A 22,064-nucleotide genomic window follows, 5' to 3' on the forward strand; every position below is an offset into this window, starting at 1 on the left:
CAGGTTATATCCCACCTCTCTGTATGGTTATATCAGGTTATATCCCACCTCTCTGTACCAGGTTATATCAGGTTATATCCCACCTCTCTGTATCAGGTTATATCAGGTTATATCCCACCTCTCTGTACCAGGTTATATCCCACCTCTCTGTACCAGGTTATATCAGGTTATATCCCACCTCTCTGTATCAGGTTATATCCCACCTCTCTGTAGATTGTTATATCCCACCTCTCTGTACCAGGTTATATCAGGTTATATCCCACCTCTCTGTATCAGGTTATATCAGGTTATATCCCACCTCTCTGTATCAGGTTATATCAGGTTATATCCCACCTCTCTGTATCAGGTTATATCCCATCCAGGTTATATCCTACCTCTGTATTATATCAGGTTATATCCCACCTCTCTGTATCTTATATCCCACCTCTCTGTATCAGGTTATATCAGGTTATATCCCACCTCTCTGTACCAGGTTATAACAGGTTATATCCCACCTCTCTGTATCAGGTTATATCAGGTTATATCCCACCTCTCTGTATCAGGTTATATCAGGTTATATCCCACCTCTCTGTATCAGGTTATATCAGGGTTATATCCCACCTCTCTGTATCAGGTTATATCAGGTTATATCCCACCTCTCTGTATCAGGTTATATCCCACTTCTCTGTATCAGGTTATATCCCACCTCTCTGTACCAGGTTATAACAGGTTATATCCTACCTCTCTGTATCAGGTAATATCAGGTTATATCCCACCTCTCTGTATCAGGTTATATCAGGTTATATCCCACCTCTCTGTACCAGGTTATATCAGGTTATATCCCACCTCTCTGTATCAGGTTATATCCCACCTCTCTGTATCAGGTTATATCAGGTTATATCCCACCTCTCTGTACCTATCAGGTTATATCCCACCTCTCTGTATCAGGTTATATCAGGTTATATCCCACCTCTCTGTACCAGGTTATATCAGGTTATATCCCACCTCTCTGTATCAGGTTATATCAGGTTATATCCCACCTCTCTGTATCAGGTTATATCCCACCTCTCTGTACCAGGTTATATCAGGTTATATCCCACCTCTCTGTATCAGGTTATATCCCACCTCTCTGTATCAGGTTATATCCCACCTCTCTGTATCAGGTTATATCCCACCTCTCTGTACCAGGTTATATCAGGTTATATCCCACCTCTCTGTATCAGGTTATATCAGGTTATATCCCACCTCTCTGTATCAGGTTATATCAGGTTATATCCCACCTCTCTGTATCAGGTTATATCAGGTTATATCCCACCTCTCTGTATCAGGTTATATCAGGTTATATCCCACCTCTCTGTATCAGGTTATATCAGGTTATATCCCACCTCTCTGTATCAGGTTATATCAGGTTATATCCCACCTCTATGTATCAGGTTATATCAGGTTATATCCCACCTCTCTGTATCAGGTTATATCAGGTTATATCCCACCTCTCTGTATCAGGTTATATCCCACCTCTCTGTATCAGGTTATATCAGGTTATATCCCACCTCTCTGTATCAGGTTATATCAGGTTATATCCCACCTCTCTGTATCAGGTTATATCCCACCTCTCTGTATTATATCCCACCTCTCTGTATCCAGGTTATATCCCACCTCTCTGTACCAGGTTATATCAGGTTATATCCCACCTCTCTGTATCAGGTTATATCCCCACCTCTGTACCTCTCTGTATCAGGTTATATCCCACCTCTATGTAGCAGGTTATATCAGGTTATATCCCACCTCTCTGTATCAGGTTATATCCCACCTTCTGTACCCATCTCCCAGGTTATATCAGGTTATATCCCACCTCTCTGTATCAGGTTATATCCCACCTCTCTGTATCAGGTTATATCAGGTTATATCCCACCTCTCTGTACCAGGTTATAACAGGTTATATCCTACCTCTCTGTATCAGGTAATATCAGGTTATATCCCACCTCTATGTATCAGGTTATATCAGGTTATATCCCACCTCTCTGTATCAGGTTATATCCCACCTCTCTGTATCAGGTTATATCCCACCTCTCTGTACCAGGTTATATCAGGTTATATCCCACCTCTCTGTACCAGGTTATATCCCACCTCTCTGTATCAGGTTATATCCCACTTCTCTGTATCAGGTTATATCCCACCTCTCTGTACCAGGTTATAACAGGTTATATCCTACCTCTCTGTATCAGGTTATATCAGGTTATATCATACCTCTCTGTATCAGGTTATATCAGGTTATATCCCACCTCTCTGTATCAGGTTATATCAGGTTATATCCCACCTCTCTGTATCAGGTTATATCCCACCTCTCTGTATCAGGTTATATCAGGTTATATCCCACCTCTCTGTATCAGGTTATATCAGGTTATATCCCACCTCTATGTACCAGGTTATATCAGGTTATATCCCACCTCTCTGTATCAGGTTATATCCCACCTCTCTGTATCAGGTTATATCCCACCTCTCTGTATCAGGTTATATCCCACCTCTCTGTATCAGGTTATATCAGGTTATATCCCACCTCTCTGTATCAGGTTATATCAGGTTATATCCCACCTCTCTGTATCAGGTTATATCAGGTTATATCCCACCTCTCTGTATCAGGTTATATCAGGTTATATCCCACCTCTCTGTATCAGGTTATATCAGGTTATATCCCACCTCTCTGTATCAGGTTATATCCCACCTCTCTGTATCAGGTTATATCCCACAGGTTATATCCCACCTCTCTGTATCAGGTTATATCAGGTTATATCCCACCTCTCTGTATCAGGTTATATCCCACCTCTCTGTATCAGGTTATATCAGGTTATATCCCACCTCTCTGTATCAGGTTATATCCCACCTCTCTGTACCAGGTTATATCAGGTTATATCCCACCTCTCTGTATCAGGTTATATCCCACCTCTCTGTACCAGGTTATATCAGGTTATATCCCACCTCTCTGTATCAGGTTATATCCCACCTCTCTGTATCAGGTTATATCCCACCTCTCTGTATCAGGTTATATCAGGTTATATCCCACCTCTCTGTACCAGGTTATATCAGGTTATATCCCACCTCTCTGTATCAGGTTATATCAGGTTATATCCCACCTCTCTGTATCAGGTTATATCAGGTTATATCCCACCTCTCTGTACCAGGTTATATCAGGTTATATCCCACCTCTCTGTACCAGGTTATATCAGGTTATATCCCACCTCTCTGTATCAGGTTATATCCCACCTCTCTGTATCAGGTTATATCCCACCTCTCTGTACCAGGTTATATCAGGTTATATCCCACCTCTCTGTATCAGGTTATATCAGGTTATATCCCACCTCTCTGTACCAGGTTATATCAGGTTATATCCCACCTCTCTGTATCAGGTTATATCAGGTTATATCCCACCTCTCTGTATCAGGTTATATCAGGTTATATCCCACCTCTCTGTACCAGGTTATATCAGGTTATATCCCACCTCTCTGTATCAGGTTATATCCCACCTCTCTGTATCAGGTTATATCCCACCTCTCTGTATCAGGTTATATCCCACCTCTCTGTATCAGGTTATATCCCACCTCTCTGTATCAGGTTATATCCCACCTCTCTGTATCAGGTTATATCCCACCTCTCTGTATCAGGTTATATCAGGTTATATCCCACTTCTCTGTATCAGGTTATATCCCACCTCTATGTATCAGGTTATATCAGGTTATATCCCACCTCTCTGTATCAGGTTATATCAGGTTATATCCCACCTCTCTGTATCAGGTTATATCAGGTTATATCCCACCTCTCTGTACCAGGTTATATCAGGTTATATCCCACCTCTCTGTATCAGGTTATATCCCACCTCTCTGTACCAGGTTATATCCCACCTCTCTGTATCAGGTTATATCAGGTTATATCCCACCTCTCTGTATCAGGTTATATCCCACCTCTCTGTATCAGGTTATATCCCACCTCTCTGTATCAGGTTATATCAGGTTATATCCCACCTCTCTGTATCAGGTTATATCAGGTTATATCCCACCTCTCTGTATCAGGTTATATCAGGTTATATCCCACCTCTCTGTATCAGGTTATATCAGGTTATATCCCACCTCTCTGTACCAGGTTATATCAGGTTATATCCCACCTCTCTGTATCAGGTTATATCAGGTTATATCCCACCTCTCTGTATCAGGTTATATCAGGTTATATCCCACCTCTCTGTATCAGGTTATATCAGGTTATATCCCACCTCTCTGTATCAGGTTATATCAGGTTATATCCCACCTCTCTGTATCAGGTTATATCCCACCTCTCTGTATCAGGTTATATCAGGTTATATCCCACCTCTCTGTATCAGGTTATATCCCAGGGTTATATCCCACCTCTCTGTATCAGGTTATATCAGGTTATATCCCACCTCTCTGTATCAGGTTATATCAGGTTATATCCCACCTCTCTGTATCAGGTTATATCCCACCTCTCTGTATCAGGTTATATCAGGTTATATCCCACCTCTCTGTATCAGGTTATATCCCACCTCTCTGTATCAGGTTATATCAGGTTATATCCCACCTCTCTGTACCAGGTTATATCCCACCTCTCTGTATCAGGTTATATCCCACCTCTCTGTATCAGGTTATATCAGGTTATATCCCACCTCTCTGTATCAGGTTATATCAGGTTATATCCCACCTCTCTGTATCAGGTTATATCAGGTTATATCCCACCTCTGTATCAGGTTATATCAGGTTATATCCCACCTCTCTGTATCAGGTTATATCAGGTTATATCCCACCTCTCTGTATCAGGTTATATCCCACCTCTCTGTATCAGGTTATATCCCACCTCTCTGGTTATATCAGGTTATATCCCACCTCTCTGTATCAGGTTATATCACCTCTCTGGGTTATATCCCACCTCTCTGTATATCAGGTTATATCAGGTTATATCCCACCTCTCTGTATCAGGTTATAACAGGTTATATCCCACCTCTCTGTATTATATCAGGTTATATCCCACCTCTCTGTATCAGGTTATATCCTCTCTGTATCAGGTTATATCAGGTTATATCCCACCTCTCTGTATCAGGTTATATCCCACCTCTCTGTACCAGGTTATATCAGGTTATATCCCACCTCTCTGTACCAGGTTATATCAGGTTATATCCCACCTCTCTGTACCAGGTTATATCAGGTTATATCCCACCTCTCTGTATCAGGTTATATCAGGTTATATCCCACCTCTCTGTACCAGGTTATATCAGGTTATATCCCACCTCTCTGTACCAGGTTATATCAGGTTATATCCCACCTCTCTGTATCAGGTTATATCCCACCTCTCTGTATCAGGTTATATCAGGTTATATCCCACCTCTCTGTATCAGGTTATATCAGGTTATATCCCACCTCTCTGTATCAGGTTATATCAGGTTATAACACACCTCTCTGTATCAGGTTATATCAGGTTATAACACACCTCTCTGTATCAGGTTATATCCCACCTCTCTGTATCAGGTTATATCAGGTTATATCCCACCTCTCTGTATCAGGCTATATCAGGTTATATCCCACCTCTCTGTATCAGGTTATATCAGGTTATAACACACCTCTCTGTACCAGGTTATATCCAGTACTGTGGGTCAGGTAGGTAGAGAAGACAGAGAGGTTAGACAGAAACAGAGAGGTTAGACGGTACTGTGGGTCAGGTAGGTAGAGAAGACAGAAGACAGAGGTTAGACAGAAACAGAGAGGTTAGACGGTACTGAGGGTCAGGTAGGTAGAGAAGACAGAGAGGTTAGACAGAGACAGAGAGGTTAGACGGTACTGAGGGTCAGGTAGGTAGAGAAGACAGAGAGGTTAGACAGAGACAGAGAGGTTAGACGGTACTGTGGGTCAGGTAGGTACCTCCACAGCCACACTAAAGTCCACCATGGACACAGAGGTGTTGCGGTGCCAGCAGACATGAACCGTCGTGTTTCCTCTCTGTGCTGACTGACGCTCCAATGAGCTACGAGACCCACTCAGCTCCTCCTCTGACTCAGCCTCCACACTGCCCTCTTCTGGAGACTCTGAGAACAGCAGCAAGAGGAATTGATGAAGAGTTGACGAACAGAAACAGAGGACAAGTTTCCCCCAGGTCCGATAAGTTGAAGGTTGTTTCTCGGAGCACAAAACATCCTTGTCACAAAACCTAAATAAGAGAAGTGATCATGTGAATTGATGGACTCAAAGTCCATTTTGCAGGCCACATTTCTATACAGTTTGGTCGTGTTGCAGGCTACATTTCTATACAGTTTGGTCGTGTTGCAGGCCACATTTCTATACAGTTTGGTCGTGTTGCAGGCCACATTTCTATACAGTTTGGTCGTGTTGCAGGCCACATTTCTATACAGTTTGGTCGTGTTGCAGGCCACATTTCTATACAGTTTGGTCGTGTTGCAGGCCACATTTCTATACAGTTTGGTCGTGTTGCAGGCCACATTTCTATACAGTTTGGTCGTGTTGCAGGCCACATTTCTATACAGTTTGGTCGTGTTGCAGGCCACATTTCTATACAGTTTGGTCGTGTTGCAGGCCACATTTCTATACAGTTTGGTCGTGTTGCAGGCCACATTTCTATACAGTTTGGTCGTGTTGCAGGCCACATTTCTATACAGTTTGGTTGTGTTAGTTAGGACTCAGCCCGTACTCTGTGGGAAGGTTAGGTTAGTTAGGACTCAGCGGGAAGGTTAGGTTAGTTAGGACTCAGCCTGTACTCAGTGGGAAGGTTAGGTTAGTTAGGACTCAGCCTGTACTCTGTGGGAAGGTTAGGTTAGTTAGGACTCAGCCTGTACTCTGTGGGAAGGTTAGGTTAGTTAGGGCTCAGCCTGTACTCTGTGGGAAGGTTAGGTTAGTTAGGACTCAGCCTGTACTCTGTGGGAAGGTTAGGTTAGTTAGGACTCTGCCTGTACTCAGTGGGAAGGTTAGGTTAGTTAGGACTCAGCCTGTACTCTGTGGGAAGGTTAGGTTAGTTAGGACTCAGCCTGTACTCTGTGGGAAGGTTAGGTTAGTTAGGACTCAGCCTGTACTCTGTGGGAAGGTTAGGTTAGTTAGGGCTCAGCCTGTACTCTGTGGGAAGGTTAGGTTAGTTAGGGCTCAGCCTGTACTCTGTGGGAAGGTTAGGTTAGTTAGGACTCAGCCTGTACTCTGTGGGAAGGTTAGGTTAGTTAGGGCTCAGCCTGTACTCTGTGGGAAGGTTAGGTTAGTTAGGACTCAGCCTGTACTCAGTGGGAAGGTTAGTTAGGACTCAGCCTGTACTCAGTGGGAAGGTTAGGTTAGTTAGGACTCAGCCTGTACTCTGCAGGAAGGTTAGGTTAGTTAGGACTCAGCCTGTACTCTGTGGGAAGGTTAGGTTAGTTAGGACTCAGCCTGTACTCTGCAGGAAGGTTAGGTTAGTTAGGACTCAGCCTGTACTCAGTGGGAAGGTTAGGTTAGTTAGGACTCAGCCTGTACTCTGTGGGAAGGTTAGGTTAGGGCTGTTTATGGCTGCTGTGGGCCCTTTAACTCCACCTGTAGAAGTAGTAGCAGTAGGTAGTGTGATTTACTGCGGTCAGGTCGACTGGTGGATTGTAGATCAGAGGAAAGACCATTCATCTGTTCAGCCAGGTCTAGGGGTCAGGGGTTAGGTACAAGACTTACTGCGGTCTGATCGACTGGTGGACAGTAGATCAGTAGAAGGTCTGTTACTCTGTTCTACCAGGACTACAGCCATCCTGATGTCCTCCATCCATTTCACCATCTCTGATACACAGCTAGGTACAGAGTACAGGCATGGGTTAGATGCACAGCTCGGACCCCTCTGATGACTGAATGTGGCCCCTGGGGCTAAATGAGTTTAACACTCCTGCTCTAGAACACCCTAAAACACTCTAAACCACCCTGGAACACTCTAGAACACTCTGAAACATTCTAAACCACCCTGGAACACTGTAAAACACCCTAAACATCAAGAAAACGGAATAACACCCAGAACACATGTAGAACACTTGTACCTTGCTGCCACGACGACAGACTGGCGCTGACCAAACAGAGTGAAAGCATGAGGAACTCCCCACTCATCCTCACTCTCCCTGATCTGAGGACACAGACACAGGTTGGATCAGAGGAGAGTGACCTCTACTAATTTACAGCTGAGTTATGTTATCTGAAGCTAACAGCATGGGGCCAGCTTCCCGGACACACATTAGGTCTCATCCTGGAATAAATGTTTTCTATATATATCTGGCGTTTTAGGACTAAGCTGAATGTGTGTCCAGGAAACTGGCCCATAATGTTATGGTTCAGGTTCTGGAGACTCTTACTGTCATGCCGTAGAGAGGCAGCTGGCCGTGAACTTTGAACTGGTTGTCTGCTGTCATACCTCTGCTGGTGTACACCAGGGAATCACTGAACTGGAGGAGGGAGGGAGGAACACAGAGATATAATGAGACATCACTGAACTGGAGGAGGAGAGAGGGAGGGAGGAACACAGAGATATAATGAGACATCACTGAACTGGAGGAGGGAGGGAGGAACACAGAGATATAATGAGACATCACTGAACTGGAGGAGGAGAGAGGGAGGGAGGAACACCGAGATATAATGAGACATCACTGGAGGAGGAGAGAGGGAGGAACACAGAGATATAATGAGACATCACTGAACTGGAGGAGGAGAGAGGGAGGAACACAGAGATATAATGAGACATCACTGAACTGGAGGAGGAGAGAGGGAGGGAGGAACACAGAGATATAATGAGACATCACTGAACTGGAGGAGGAGAGAGGGAGGGAGGAACACAGAGATATAATGAGACATCACTGAACTGGAGGAGGAGAGAGGGAGGGAGGAACACAGAGATATAATGAGACATCACTGAACTGGAGGAGGAGAGAGAGAAGGAACACAGAGATATAATGAGACATCACTGAACTGGAGGAGGAGAGAGGGAGGGAGGAACACAGAGATATAATGAGACATCACTGAACTGGAGGAGGAGAGAGGGAGGGAGGAACACAGAGATATAATGAGACATCACTGAACTGGAGGAGGAGAGGTTAGAGGGAGGAACACAGAGATATAATGAGACATCACTGAACTGGAGGAGGAGAGAGGGAGGGAGGAACACAGAGATATAATGAGACATCACTGAACTGGAGGAGGGAGGGAGGAACACAGAGATATAATGAGACATCACTGAACTGGAGGAGGAGAGAGGGAGGGAGGAACACAGAGATATAATGAGACATCACTGAACTGGAGGAGGGAGGGAGGAACACAGAGATATAATGAGACATCACTGGAGGAGGAGGAGGAGAGAGGGAGGAACACAGAGATATAATGAGACATCACTGAACTGGAGGAGGGAGAGAGGAACACAGAGATATAATGAGACATCACTGAACTGGAGGAGGAGAGAGGGAGGGAGGAACACAGAGATATAACGAGACATCACTGAACTGGAGGAGGAGAGAGAGAGGGAGGAACACAGAGATATAATGAGACATCACTGAACTGGAGGAGGAGAGAGGGAGGGAGGAACACAGAGATATAATGAGACATCACTGAACTGGAGGAGGAGGGAGGGAGGGAGGAACACAGAGATATAATGAGACATCACTGAACTGGAGGAGGAGAGAGGGAGGAACACAGAGATATAATGAGACATCACTGAACTGGAGGAGGAGGTTAGGAACACAGAGATATAATGAGACATCACTGAACTGGAGGAGGAGAGAGGGAGGAACACAGAGATATAATGAGACATCACTGAACTGGAGGAGGAGAGAGGGAGGGAGGAACACAGAGATATAATGAGACATCACTGAACTGGAGGAGGAGAGAGGGAGGGAGGAACACAGAGATATAATGAGACATCACTGGAGGAGGAGGTTAGGGAGGAACACAGAGATATAATGAGACATCACTGAACTGGAGGAGGGAGGGAGGAACACAGAGATATAATGAGACATCACTGAACTGGAGGAGGAGAGAGGGAGGGAGGAACACAGAGATATAATGAGACATCACTGAACTGGAGGAGGAGAGAGGGAGGGACACAGAGATATAATGAGACATCACTGAACTGGAGGAGGAGAGAGGGAGGGAGGAACACAGAGATATAATGAGACATCACTGAACTGGAGGAGAGAGGGAGGGAGGAACACAGAGATATAATGAGACATCACTGAACTGGAGGAGAGAGGGAGGAAGGAACACAGAGATATAACGAGACATCACTGGAGGAGGAGAGAGGGAGGGAGGAACACAGAGATATAATGAGACATCACTGTACTGGAGGAGGAGAGAGGGAGGGAGGAACACAGAGATATAATGAGACATCACTGAACTGGAGGAGGAGAGAGGGAGGAACACAGAGATATAATGAGACATCACTGAACTGGAGGAGGAGAGAGGGAGGGAGGAACACAGAGATATAATGAGACATCACTGAACTGGAGGAGGAGAGAGGGAGGGAGGAACACAGAGATATAATGAGACATCACTGAACTGGAGGAGGAGAGAGGGAGGGAGGAACACAGAGATATAATGAGACATCACTGAACTGGAGGAGGAGAGAGGGAGGGACACAGAGATATAATGAGACATCACTGAACTGGAGGAGGAGAGAGGGAGGGAGGAACACAGAGATATAATGAGACATCACTGAACTGGAGGAGAGAGGGAGGGAGGAACACAGAGATATAATGAGACATCACTGAACTGGAGGAGAGAGGGAGGAAGGAACACAGAGATATAACGAGACATCACTGGAGGAGGAGAGAGGGAGGGAGGAACACAGAGATAATGAGACATCATACTGGAGGAGGAGAGAGGGAGGGAGGAACACAGAGATATAATGAGACATCACTGAACTGGAGGAGGAGAGAGGGAGGAACACAGAGATATAATGAGACATCACTGAACTGGAGGAGGAGAGAGGGAGGGAGGAACACAGAGATATAATGAGACATCACTGAACTGGAGGAGGAGAGAGGGAGGAACACAGAGATATAATGAGACATCACTGAACTGGAGGAGGAGAGAGGGAGGGAGGAACACAGAGATATAACGAGACATCACTGGAGGAGGAGAGGGGAGGAACACAGAGATATAATGAGACATCACTGAACTGGAGGAGAGAGGGAGGAAGGAACACAGAGATATAACGAGACATCACTGGAGGAGGAGGAGGGAGGAACACAGAGATATAATGAGACATCACTGAACTGGAGGAGGAGAGAGGGAGGGAGGAACACAGAGATATAATGAGACATCACTGAACTGGAGGAGGAGGAGGGAGGGAGGAACACAGAATATAATGAGACATCACTGAACTGGAGGAGGAGAGAGGGAGGGAGGAACAGAGATATAATGAGACATCACTGAACTGGAGGAGGAGAGAGGGAGGGAGGAACACAGAGATATAATGAGACGTCACTGAACTGGAGGAGGAGAGAGGGAGGGAGGAACACAGAGATATAATGAGACATCACTGAACTGGAGGAGGAGAGAGGGAGGGAGGTATAATGAGACATCACTGGAGGAGGAGAGAGGGAGGAACACAGAGATATAATGAGACATCACTGAACTGGAGGAGGAGAGGGGAGGGAGGAACACAGAGATATAATGAGACATCACTGAACTGGAGGAGGGAGGGAGGAACACAGAGATATAATGAGACATCACTGAACTGGAGGAGAAGGTTAGGAACACAGAGATATAATGAGACATCACTGAACTGGAGGAGAGAGGGGAGGAACACAGAGATATAACGAGACATCACTGAACTGGAGGAGGAGAGAGGGAGGGAGGAACACAGAGATATAATGAGACATCACTGAACTGGAGGAGGGAGGGAGGAACACAGAGATATAATGAGACATCACTGAACTGGAGGAGGGAGGGAGGAACACAGAGATATAATGAGACATCACTGAACTGGAGGAGGAGAGAGAGAGGGAGGAACACAGAGATATAATGAGACATCACTGAACTGGAGGAGGAGAGAGGGAGGGAGGAACACAGAGATATAATGAGACATCACTGAACTGGAGGAGGAGAGAGGGAGGGAGGAACACAGAGATATAATGAGACATCACTGAACTGGAGGAGGAGAGAGGGAGGGAGGAACACAGAGATATAATGAGACATCACTGAACTGGAGGAGGAGAGAGGGAGGGAGGAACACAGAGATATAATGAGACATCACTGAACTGGAGGAGGAGAGAGGGAGGGAGGAACACAGAGATATAATGAGACATCACTGAACTGGAGGAGGAGAGAGGGAGGGAGGAACACAGAGATATAATGAGACATCACTGAACTGGAGGAGGAGAGAGGGAGGGAGGAACACAGAGATATAATGAGACATCACTGAACTGGAGGAGGAGAGAGGGAGGGAGGAACACAGAGATATAATGAGACATCACTGAACTGGAGGAGGAGAGGGGAGGGAGGAACACAGAGATATAATGAGACATCACTGAACTGGAGGAGGAGAGAGGGAGGGAGGAACACAGAGATATAATGAGACATCACTGAACTGGAGGAGGAGAGAGGGAGGGAGGAACACAGAGATATAATGAGACATCACTGAACTGGAGGAGGAGAGAGGGAGGGAGGAACACAGAGATATAATGAGACATCACTGAACTGGAGGAGGAGAGGGGAGGGAGGAACACAGAGATATAATGAGACATCACTGAACTGGAGGAGGAGAGAGGAGGGAGGAACACAGAGATATAATGAGACATCACTGAACTGGAGGAGGGAGGGAGGAACACAGAGATATAATGAGACATCACTGAACTGGAGGAGGAGAGAGGGAGGGAGGAACACAGAGATATAATGAGACATCACTGAACTGGAGGAGGGAGGGAGGAACACAGAGATATAATGAGACATCACTGGAGGAGGAGGAGGAGAGAGGGAGGAACACAGAGATATAATGAGACATCACTGAACTGGAGGAGGGAGAGAGGAACACAGAGATATAATGAGACATCACTGAACTGGAGGAGGAGAGAGGGAGGGAGGAACACAGAGATATAACGAGACATCACTGAACTGGAGGAGGAGAGAGAGAGGGAGGAACACAGAGATATAATGAGACATCACTGACCTGGAGGAGGAGAGAGGGAGGGAGGAACACAGAGATATAATGAGACATCACTGAACTGGAGGAGGAGGGAGGGAGGGAGGAACACAGAGATATAATGAGACATCACTGAACTGGAGGAGGAGAGAGGGAGGAACACAGAGATATAATGAGACATCACTGAACTGGAGGAGGAGAGAGGGAGGAACACAGAGATATAATGAGACGTCACTGAACTGGAGGAGGAGAGAGGGAGGAACACAGAGATATAATGAGACATCACTGAACTGGAGGAGGAGAGAGGGAGGGAGGAACACAGAGATATAATGAGACATCACTGAACTGGAGGAGGAGAGAGGGAGGGAGGAACACAGAGATATAATGAGACATCACTGGAGGAGGAGAGAGGGAGGAACACAGAGATATAATGAGACATCACTGAACTGGAGGAGGGAGGGAGGAACACAGAGATATAATGAGACATCACTGAACTGGAGGAGGAGAGAGGGAGGGAGGAACACAGAGATATAATGAGACATCACTGAACTGGAGGAGGAGAGAGGGAGGGACACAGAGATATAATGAGACATCACTGAACTGGAGGAGGAGAGAGGGAGGGAGGAACACAGAGATATAATGAGACATCACTGAACTGGAGGAGGAGAGAGGGAGGGACACAGAGATATAAAGACATCACTGAACTGGAGGAGGAGAGAGGGAGGGAGGAACACAGAGATATAATGAGACATCACTGAACTGGAGGAGAGAGGGAGGGAGGAACACAGAGATATAATGAGACATCACTGAACTGGAGGAGAGAGGGAGGAAGGAACACAGAGATATAACGAGACATCACTGGAGGAGGAGAGAGGGAGGGAGGAACACAGAGATATAATGAGACATCACTGTACTGGAGGAGGAGAGAGGGAGGGAGGAACACAGAGATATAATGAGACATCACTGAACTGGAGGAGGAGAGAGGGAGGAACACAGAGATATAATGAGACATCACTGAACTGGAGGAGGAGAGAGGGAGGGAGGAACACAGAGATATAATGAGACATCACTGAACTGGAGGAGGAGAGAGGGAGGAACACAGAGATATAATGAGACATCACTGAACTGGAGGAGGAGAGAGGGAGGGAGGAACACAGAGATATAATGAGACATCACTGAACTGGAGGAGGAGAGAGGGAGGGACACAGAGATATAATGAGACATCACTGAACTGGAGGAGGAGAGAGGGAGGGAGGAACACAGAGATATAATGAGACATCACTGAACTGGAGGAGAGAGGGAGGGAGGAACACAGAGATATAATGAGACATCACTGAACTGGAGGAGAGAGGGAGGAAGGAACACAGAGATATAACGAGACATCACTGGAGGAGGAGAGAGGGAGGGAGGAACACAGAGATATAATGAGACATCACTGTACTGGAGGAGGAGAGAGGGAGGGAGGAACACAGAGATATAATGAGACATCACTGAACTGGAGGAGGAGAGAGGGAGGAACACAGAGATATAATGAGACATCACTGAACTGGAGGAGGAGAGAGGGAGGAACACAGAGATATAATGAGACATCACTGAACTGGAGGAGGAGAGAGGGAGGGAGGAACACAGAGATATAACGAGACATCACTGGAGGAGGAGAGAGGGAGGAACACAGAGATATAATGAGACATCACTGAACTGGAGGAGAGAGGGAGGAAGGAACACAGAGATATAACGAGACATCACTGGAGGAGGAGAGAGGGAGGAACACAGAGATATAATGAGACATCACTGAACTGGAGGAGGAGAGAGGGAGGGAGGAACACAGAGATATAATGAGACATCACTGAACTGGAGGAGGAGGAGGGAGGGAGGAACACAGAGATATAATGAGACATCACTGAACTGGAGGAGGAGAGAGGGAGGGAGGAACAGAGATATAATGAGACATCACTGAACTGGAGGAGGAGAGAGGGAGGGAGGAACACAGAGATATAATGAGACGTCACTGAACTGGAGGAGGAGAGAGGGAGGGAGGAACACAGAGATATAATGAGACATCACTGAACTGGAGGAGGAGAGAGGGAGGGAGGAACACCGAGATATAATGAGACATCACTGGAGGAGGAGAGAGGGAGGAACACAGAGATATAATGAGACATCACTGAACTGGAGGAGGAGAGAGGGAGGGAGGAACACAGAGATATAATGAGACATCACTGAACTGGAGGAGGGAGGGAGGAACACAGAGATATAATGAGACATCACTGAACTGGAGGAGGAGAGAGGGAGGAACACAGAGATATAATGAGACATCACTGAACTGGAGGAGGAGAGAGGGAGGAACACAGAGATATAACGAGACATCACTGAACTGGAGGAGGAGAGAGGGAGGGAGGAACACAGAGATATAATGAGACATCACTGAACTGGAGGAGGGAGGGAGGAACACAGAGATATAATGAGACATCACTGAACTGGAGGAGGGAGGGAGGAACACAGAGATATAATGAGACATCACTGAACTGGAGGAGGAGAGAGGGAGGAACACAGAGATATAATGAGACATCACTGAACTGGAGGAGGAGAGAGGGAGGGAGGAACACAGAGATATAATGAGACATCACTGAACTGGAGGAGGAGAGAGGGAGGGAGGAACACAGAGATATAATGAGACATCACTGAACTGGAGGAGGAGAGAGGGAGGGAGGAACACAGAGATATAATGAGACATCACTGAACTGGAGGAGGAGAGAGGGAGGGAGGAACACAGAGATATAATGAGACATCACTGAACTGGAGGAGGAGAGAGGGAGGGAGGAACACAGAGATATAATGAGACATCACTGAACTGGAGGAGGAGAGAGGGAGGGAGGAACACAGAGATATAATGAGACATCACTGAACTGGAGGAGGAGAGAGGGAGGGAGGAACACAGAGATATAATGAGACATCACTGAACTGGAGGAGGAGAGAGGGAGGGAGGAACACAGAGATATAATGAGACATCACTGAACTGGAGGAGGAGAGAGGGAGGGAGGAACACAGAGATATAATGAGACATCACTGAACTGGAGGAGGAGAGAGGGAGGGAGGAACACAGAGATATAATGAGACATCACTGAACTGGAGGAGGAGAGAGGGAGGGAGGAACACAGAGATATAATGAGACATCACTGAACTGGAGGAGGAGAGAGGGAGGGAGGAACACAGAGATATAATGAGACATCACTGAACTGGAGGAGGAGAGAGGGAGGGAGGAACACAGAGATATAATGAGACATCACTGAACTGGAGGAGGAGAGAGGGAGGGAGGAACACAGAGATATAATGAGACATCACTGAACTGGAGGAGGAGAGAGGGAGGGAGGAACACAGAGATATAATGAGACATCACTGAACTGGAGGAGGAGAGAGGGAGGGAGGAACACAGAGATATAATGAGACATCACTGAACTGGAGGAGGAGAGAGGGAGGGAGGAACACAGAGATATAATGAGACATCACTGAACTGGAGGAGGAGAGAGGGAGGGAGGAACACAGAGATATAATGAGACATCACTGAACTGGAGGAGGAGGAGGGAGGGAGGAACACAGAGATATAATGAGACATCACTGAACTGGAGGAGGAGGGAGGGAGGAACACAGAGATATAATGAGACATCACTGAACTGGAGGAGGAGAGAGGGAGGGAGGAACACAGAGATATAATGAGACATCACTGAACTGGAGGAGGAGAGAGGGAGGGAGGAACACAGAGATATAATGAGACATCACTGAACTGGAGGAGGAGAGAGGGAGGGAGGAACACAGAGATATAATGAGACATCACTGAACTGGAGGAGGAGAGAGGGAGGGAGGAACACAGAGATATAATGAGACATCACTGTACTGGAGGAGGAGAGAGGGAGGGAGGAACACAGAGATATAATGAGACATCACTGAACTGGAGGAGGAGAGAGGGAGGGAGGAACACAGAGATATAATGAGACATCACTGAACTGGAGGAGGAGAGAGGGAGGGAGGAACACAGAGATATAATGAGACATCACTGTACTGGAGGAGGAGAGAGGGAGGGAGGAACACAGAGATATAATGAGACATCACTGAACTGGAGGAGGAGAGAGGGAGGAACACAGAGATATAATGAGACATCACTGAACTGGAGGAGGAGAGAGGGAGGGAGGAACACAGAGATATAATGAGACATCACTGAACTGGAGGAGGAGAGAGGGAGGGAGGAACACAGAGATATAACGAGACATCACTGAACTGGAGGAGGAGAGAGGGAGGGAGGAACACAGAGATATAATGAGACATCACTGAACTGGAGGAGGAGAGAGGAACACAGAGATATAATGAGACATCACTGAACTGGAGGAGGAGAGAGGGAGGGAGGAACACAGAGATATAATGAGACATCACTGGAGGAGGAGAGAGGGAGGGAGGAACACAGAGATATAATGAGACATCACTGAACTGGAGGAGGAGAGAGGGAGGGAGGAACACAGAGATATAATGAGACATCACTGAACTGGAGGAGGAGAGAGGGAGGGAGGAACACAGAGATATAATGAGACATCACTGAACTGGAGGAGGAGAGAGGGAGGAACACAGAGATATAATGAGACATCACTGAACTGGAGGAGGAGAGAGGGAGGGAGGGAGGAACACAGAGATATAATGAGACATCACTGAACTGGAGGAGGAGAGAGGGAGGGAGGAACACAGAGATATAATGAGACATCACTGAACTGGAGGAGGAGAGAGGGAGGAGGAACACAGAGATATAATGAGACATCACTGAACTGGAGGAGGAGAGGGGAGGGAGGAACACAGAGATATAATGAGACATCACTGAACTGGAGGAGGAGAGAGGGAGGGAGGAACACAGAGATATAATGAGACATCACTGAACTGGAGGAGGAGAGAGGGAGGAACACAGAGATATAATGAGACATCACTGAACTGGAGGAGGAGAGAGGGAGGGAGGAACACAGAGATATAATGAGACATCACTGAACTGGAGGAGGAGAGAGGGAGGGAGGAACACAGAGATATAATGAGACATCACTGAACTGGAGGAGGAGAGAGGGAGGGAGGAACATCGAGAGGGATAGGGTGAGTGAGGAGCAGAGGAGTCATGTGACAGGAAGTAGGAAGTAATGACTAACCAGGAAGAACATTCTTTGCTGTAGTCCTTTCCCTGAGAGCTTACTGAGACAGCCCAGTCTGATAAACTCCTGGATGGGTTACAGAAACAACACAGAGGAAACCATGAACAACCACATGCCTTTAGATACACTAAAGGACAACATGAGGACTGATGTACTACAACTTGGAATAAATCAGTACAATACATGTCAAAGCAAAGCCAGGGAAAACTGTTGTCTTACCCTGCCAGGTATAGCCAGGTCCTGGATGCCTGTCAAATCTTTCTTCAGTTCTAGAAGCTTCTGGATGTTCTCCATCTTCATCATGGTTCCCTGAAGCTGCAGCACCATCTCTGATATATCAGCTAGGGCAGCTAGGGGAGGAGTGGAAGTACACAAACCATCTCTGATATATCAGCTAGAGGAGGAGTGTTCTCTCTCTAACACACACCATCTCTGATATACCAGCTAGAGGAGGAGTGTTCTCTCTCTAACACACACCATCTCTGATATACCAGCTAGAGGAGGAGTGTTCTCTCTCTAGATATACAGCTAGAGGAGTGGATACACAAACCATCAGGAGGAGTGGAAGTACACAAACCATCTCTGATATATCAGCTAGAGGAGGAGTGTTCTCTCTCTAACACACATCATCTCTGATATATCAGCTAGGGCAGCTAGAGGAGTGGAAGTACACCATCTCTGATCAGCTGATATATATACCAGCTAGAGGAGGAGTGGAAGTACACACACCATCTCTGATATACCAGCTAGAGGAGGAGTGTTCTCTCTCTAACACACACCATCTCTGATATACCAGCTAGAGGAGGAGTGTTCTCTCTCTAACACACACCATCTCTGATATACCAGCTAGAGGAGGAGTGGAAGTACACACACCATCTCTGATATACCAGCTAGAGGAGGAGTGTTCTCTCTATAACATACACCATCTCTGATATACCAGCTAGAGGAGGAGTGTTCTCTCTATAACATACACCATCTCTGATATACCAGCTAGAGGAGGAGTGTTCTCTCTATAACATACACCATCTCTGATATACCAGCTAGAGGAGGAGTGTTCTCTCTCTAACACACACCATCTCTGATATACCAGCTGGAGGAGGAGTGTTCTCTCTCTAACACACACCATCTCTGATATACCAGCTGGAGGAGCAGGGTTCTCTGAGATATTAACTAGACAACTAGAGGAGCAGGGTTCTCTCTCTGAGATATTAACTAGACAACTAGAGGAGCAGGGTCCTACCTCTGCTGTCTCTGAAGTCTTGGTGTGTGGGGGGGTAGTGTTTGCAGAGTCTCTCCAGAATCAGTTTGTAGTGCAGCAGACGATGCAGGGGGCGTAGCAGGAACATGTTCAGGGACAGGTAACACACCTTCTGCTGTTCAAACTCTCGACACACCTCCTGCAGCCGCTGGGAGGCACGGCATGAACGCTCCAACTCAACCAACACCTCACCGTGACGCTGCAGGAGGGACGTCAACTGCTGCTGGGGCAGAGAGGAGAGGGGTAGGTTAGGTAGAAGATGTAGGGGTTAGAGAGAGAGGAGAGGGGTAGGTTAGGTAGAAGATGTAGGGGTTAGGGAGAGAGGAGAGGGGTAGGTTAGGTAGAAGATGTAGGGGTTAGAGAGAGAGGAGAGGGGTAGGTTAGGTAGAAGATGTAGGGGTTAGAGAGAGAGGAGAGGGGTAGGTTAGGTAGAAGATGTAGGGGTTAGAGAGAGAGGAGAGGGGTAGGTTAGGTAGAAGATGTAGGGGTTAGAGAGAGAGGAGAGGGATAGGTTAGGTAGAAGATGTAGGGGTTAGAGAGAGAGAGGGGTTAGGGAGAGGGAGGAGGGGGTTAGGGAGAAGATGTAGGGGTTAGGGAGAGAGGAGAGGGGTAGGTTAGGTAGAAGATGTAGGGGTTAGAGAGAGAGGAGAGGGGTTAGGGAGAGAGGAGAGGGGTAGGTTAGGTAGAAGATGTAGGGGTTAGAGAGAGAGAGGAGAGGGGTTAGGGAGAGAGAGGAGAGGGGTTAGGGAGAGAGGAGAGGGGTAGGTTAGGTAGAAGATGTAGGGGTTAGAGAGAGAGGAGAGGGGTAGGTTAGGTAGAAGATGTAGGGGTTAGAGAGAGAGGAGAGGGGTAGGTTAGGTAGAAGATGTAGGGGTTAGGGCGAGAGGAGAGGAGAGGGGTAGGTTAGGTAGAAGATGTAGGGGTTAGAGAGAGAGGAGAGGGGTTAGGGAGAGAGGAGAGGGGTAGGTTAGGTAGAAGATGTAGGGGTTAGAGAGAGAGGAGGAGAGGGTTAGGTAGAAGATGTGAGGGGTTAGGGAGAGAGGAGAGGGGTAGGTTAGGTAGAAGATGTAGGGGTTAGAGAGAGAGGAGAGAGGGTAGGTTAGGTAGAAGATGTAGGGGTTAGGGAGAGAGGAGAGGGGTTTAGGTAGAAGATGTAGGGGTTAGAGAGAGAGGAGAGGGGTTTAGGTAGAAGATGTAGGGGTTAGGAGAGAGGAGAGGGGTTAGGGGTTTTGGAGAGAGGAGAGGGGTTAGGGAGAGAGGAGAGGGGTAGGTTAGGTAGAAGATGTAGGGGTTAGGGAGAGAGGAGAGGGATAGGTTAGGTAAAAGATGTAGGGGTTAGGGACAGAGGAGAGGGGTAGGTTAGGTAGACGATGTAGGGGTTAGGGACAGAGGACGGTTAGCTGCTACTGTATAGATGCCAACCCCATGTGATACTCCTAGATATTCACCAGATGGCTGTAACTCCACCTGTAACCCACAGGTCATTACTCTGAGGACACGTTGAAGGACAGGAACGATATCCACGTCTACTGTACCTTTAACCCCTGAATGTTCTTCAGCATGACGTCACCGACACGCTGGTAGTCTCCTTTAATGTGTGCGTTGGACCGCCCCTCCCTGGTGACAGAGAGAAATGGTTACCTGCTTCTAAGCCTAACCTTGCAGGAGACAGACAGACAGTGTTTCACCCCCTCTCTCAGTGACACCATAGTGAGGGGCAAGTGGAGAAACAACATCGCTCATTCAGTAACCCATTTGTCCATCTCTAATTGGAACCACATTGCAACAGCGTGATTAACAGCTGAGAAGCATCAATCCCCGGGAGAAGATCAAACCTTCCTGTGAGTGGTTGAGAGAGTTATGACACGTTGACTGCATTCCTGAGATCCTCCAACCCACATGTAGATGTGCCACATGTACCTACTAGAGAACACTGAGCTACTCGGCGTAGTTACACAGCTCCACCAGCAGATGGGGTAGTGGAGCAGTGTTCACTATGTCTGTCCTCTCATAGGAGCAGTATTCACTAGGTCTGTCCTCTCATAGGAGCAGTATTCACTAGGTCTGTCCTCTCAGAGGAACAGTATACACTAGGTCTGTCCTCTCATAGGAGCAGTGTTCACTAGGTCTGTCCTCTCAGAGGAGCAGTATTCACTAGGTCTGTCCTCTCAGAGGAGCAGTGTTCACTAGGTCTGTCCTCTCATAGGAGCAGTATTCACTAGGTCTGTCCTCTCATAGGAGCAGTGTTCACTAGGTCTGTCCTCTCAGAGGAGCAGTATTCACTAGGTCTGTCCTCTCATAGGAGCAGTATTCACTAGGTCTGTCCTCTCAGAGGAGCAGTATTCTCAAGGTCTGTCCTCTCAGAGGAGCAGTCCACCAGGTATTCACTAGTCTCTCATAGGAGCAGTATACACTAGGTCTGTCCTCTCAGAGATGGGTGTTCACTAGTCTGTCACTCAGGGAGCAGTATGACTAGGTCTGTCCTCTCTGTTCACTGATGGGCAGTATTCACTAGGTCTGTCCTC

General features: G+C 46.9%; 1 protein-coding gene across 1 annotated transcript in view; it reads right to left on the minus strand.

Moving 5' to 3' along the window:
* LOC135543143 (FERM, ARHGEF and pleckstrin domain-containing protein 1-like) overlaps nucleotides 1–22,064 on the minus strand; it is a 102,674-nt gene that overhangs the window by 14,093 nt on the left and 66,517 nt on the right. The window contains exons 17-24 of the mRNA XM_064970219.1: nucleotides 21,075–21,156; nucleotides 19,522–19,759; nucleotides 18,501–18,631; nucleotides 18,279–18,347; nucleotides 8,330–8,419; nucleotides 8,021–8,103; nucleotides 7,668–7,780; nucleotides 5,895–6,058 (exon numbers count right to left, since the gene is read on the minus strand). Coding sequence (XP_064826291.1) covers nucleotides 5,895–6,058; nucleotides 7,668–7,780; nucleotides 8,021–8,103; nucleotides 8,330–8,419; nucleotides 18,279–18,347; nucleotides 18,501–18,631; nucleotides 19,522–19,759; nucleotides 21,075–21,156 — 970 coding nt within the window. The remainder of the gene's footprint in view (nucleotides 1–5,894; nucleotides 6,059–7,667; nucleotides 7,781–8,020; nucleotides 8,104–8,329; nucleotides 8,420–18,278; nucleotides 18,348–18,500; nucleotides 18,632–19,521; nucleotides 19,760–21,074; nucleotides 21,157–22,064) is intronic.

The sequence above is a fragment of the Oncorhynchus masou genome, chromosome 7, assembly GCF_036934945.1.
Source record: "Oncorhynchus masou masou isolate Uvic2021 chromosome 7, UVic_Omas_1.1, whole genome shotgun sequence".
Taxonomy (NCBI): Eukaryota; Metazoa; Chordata; class Actinopteri; order Salmoniformes; family Salmonidae; genus Oncorhynchus; species Oncorhynchus masou.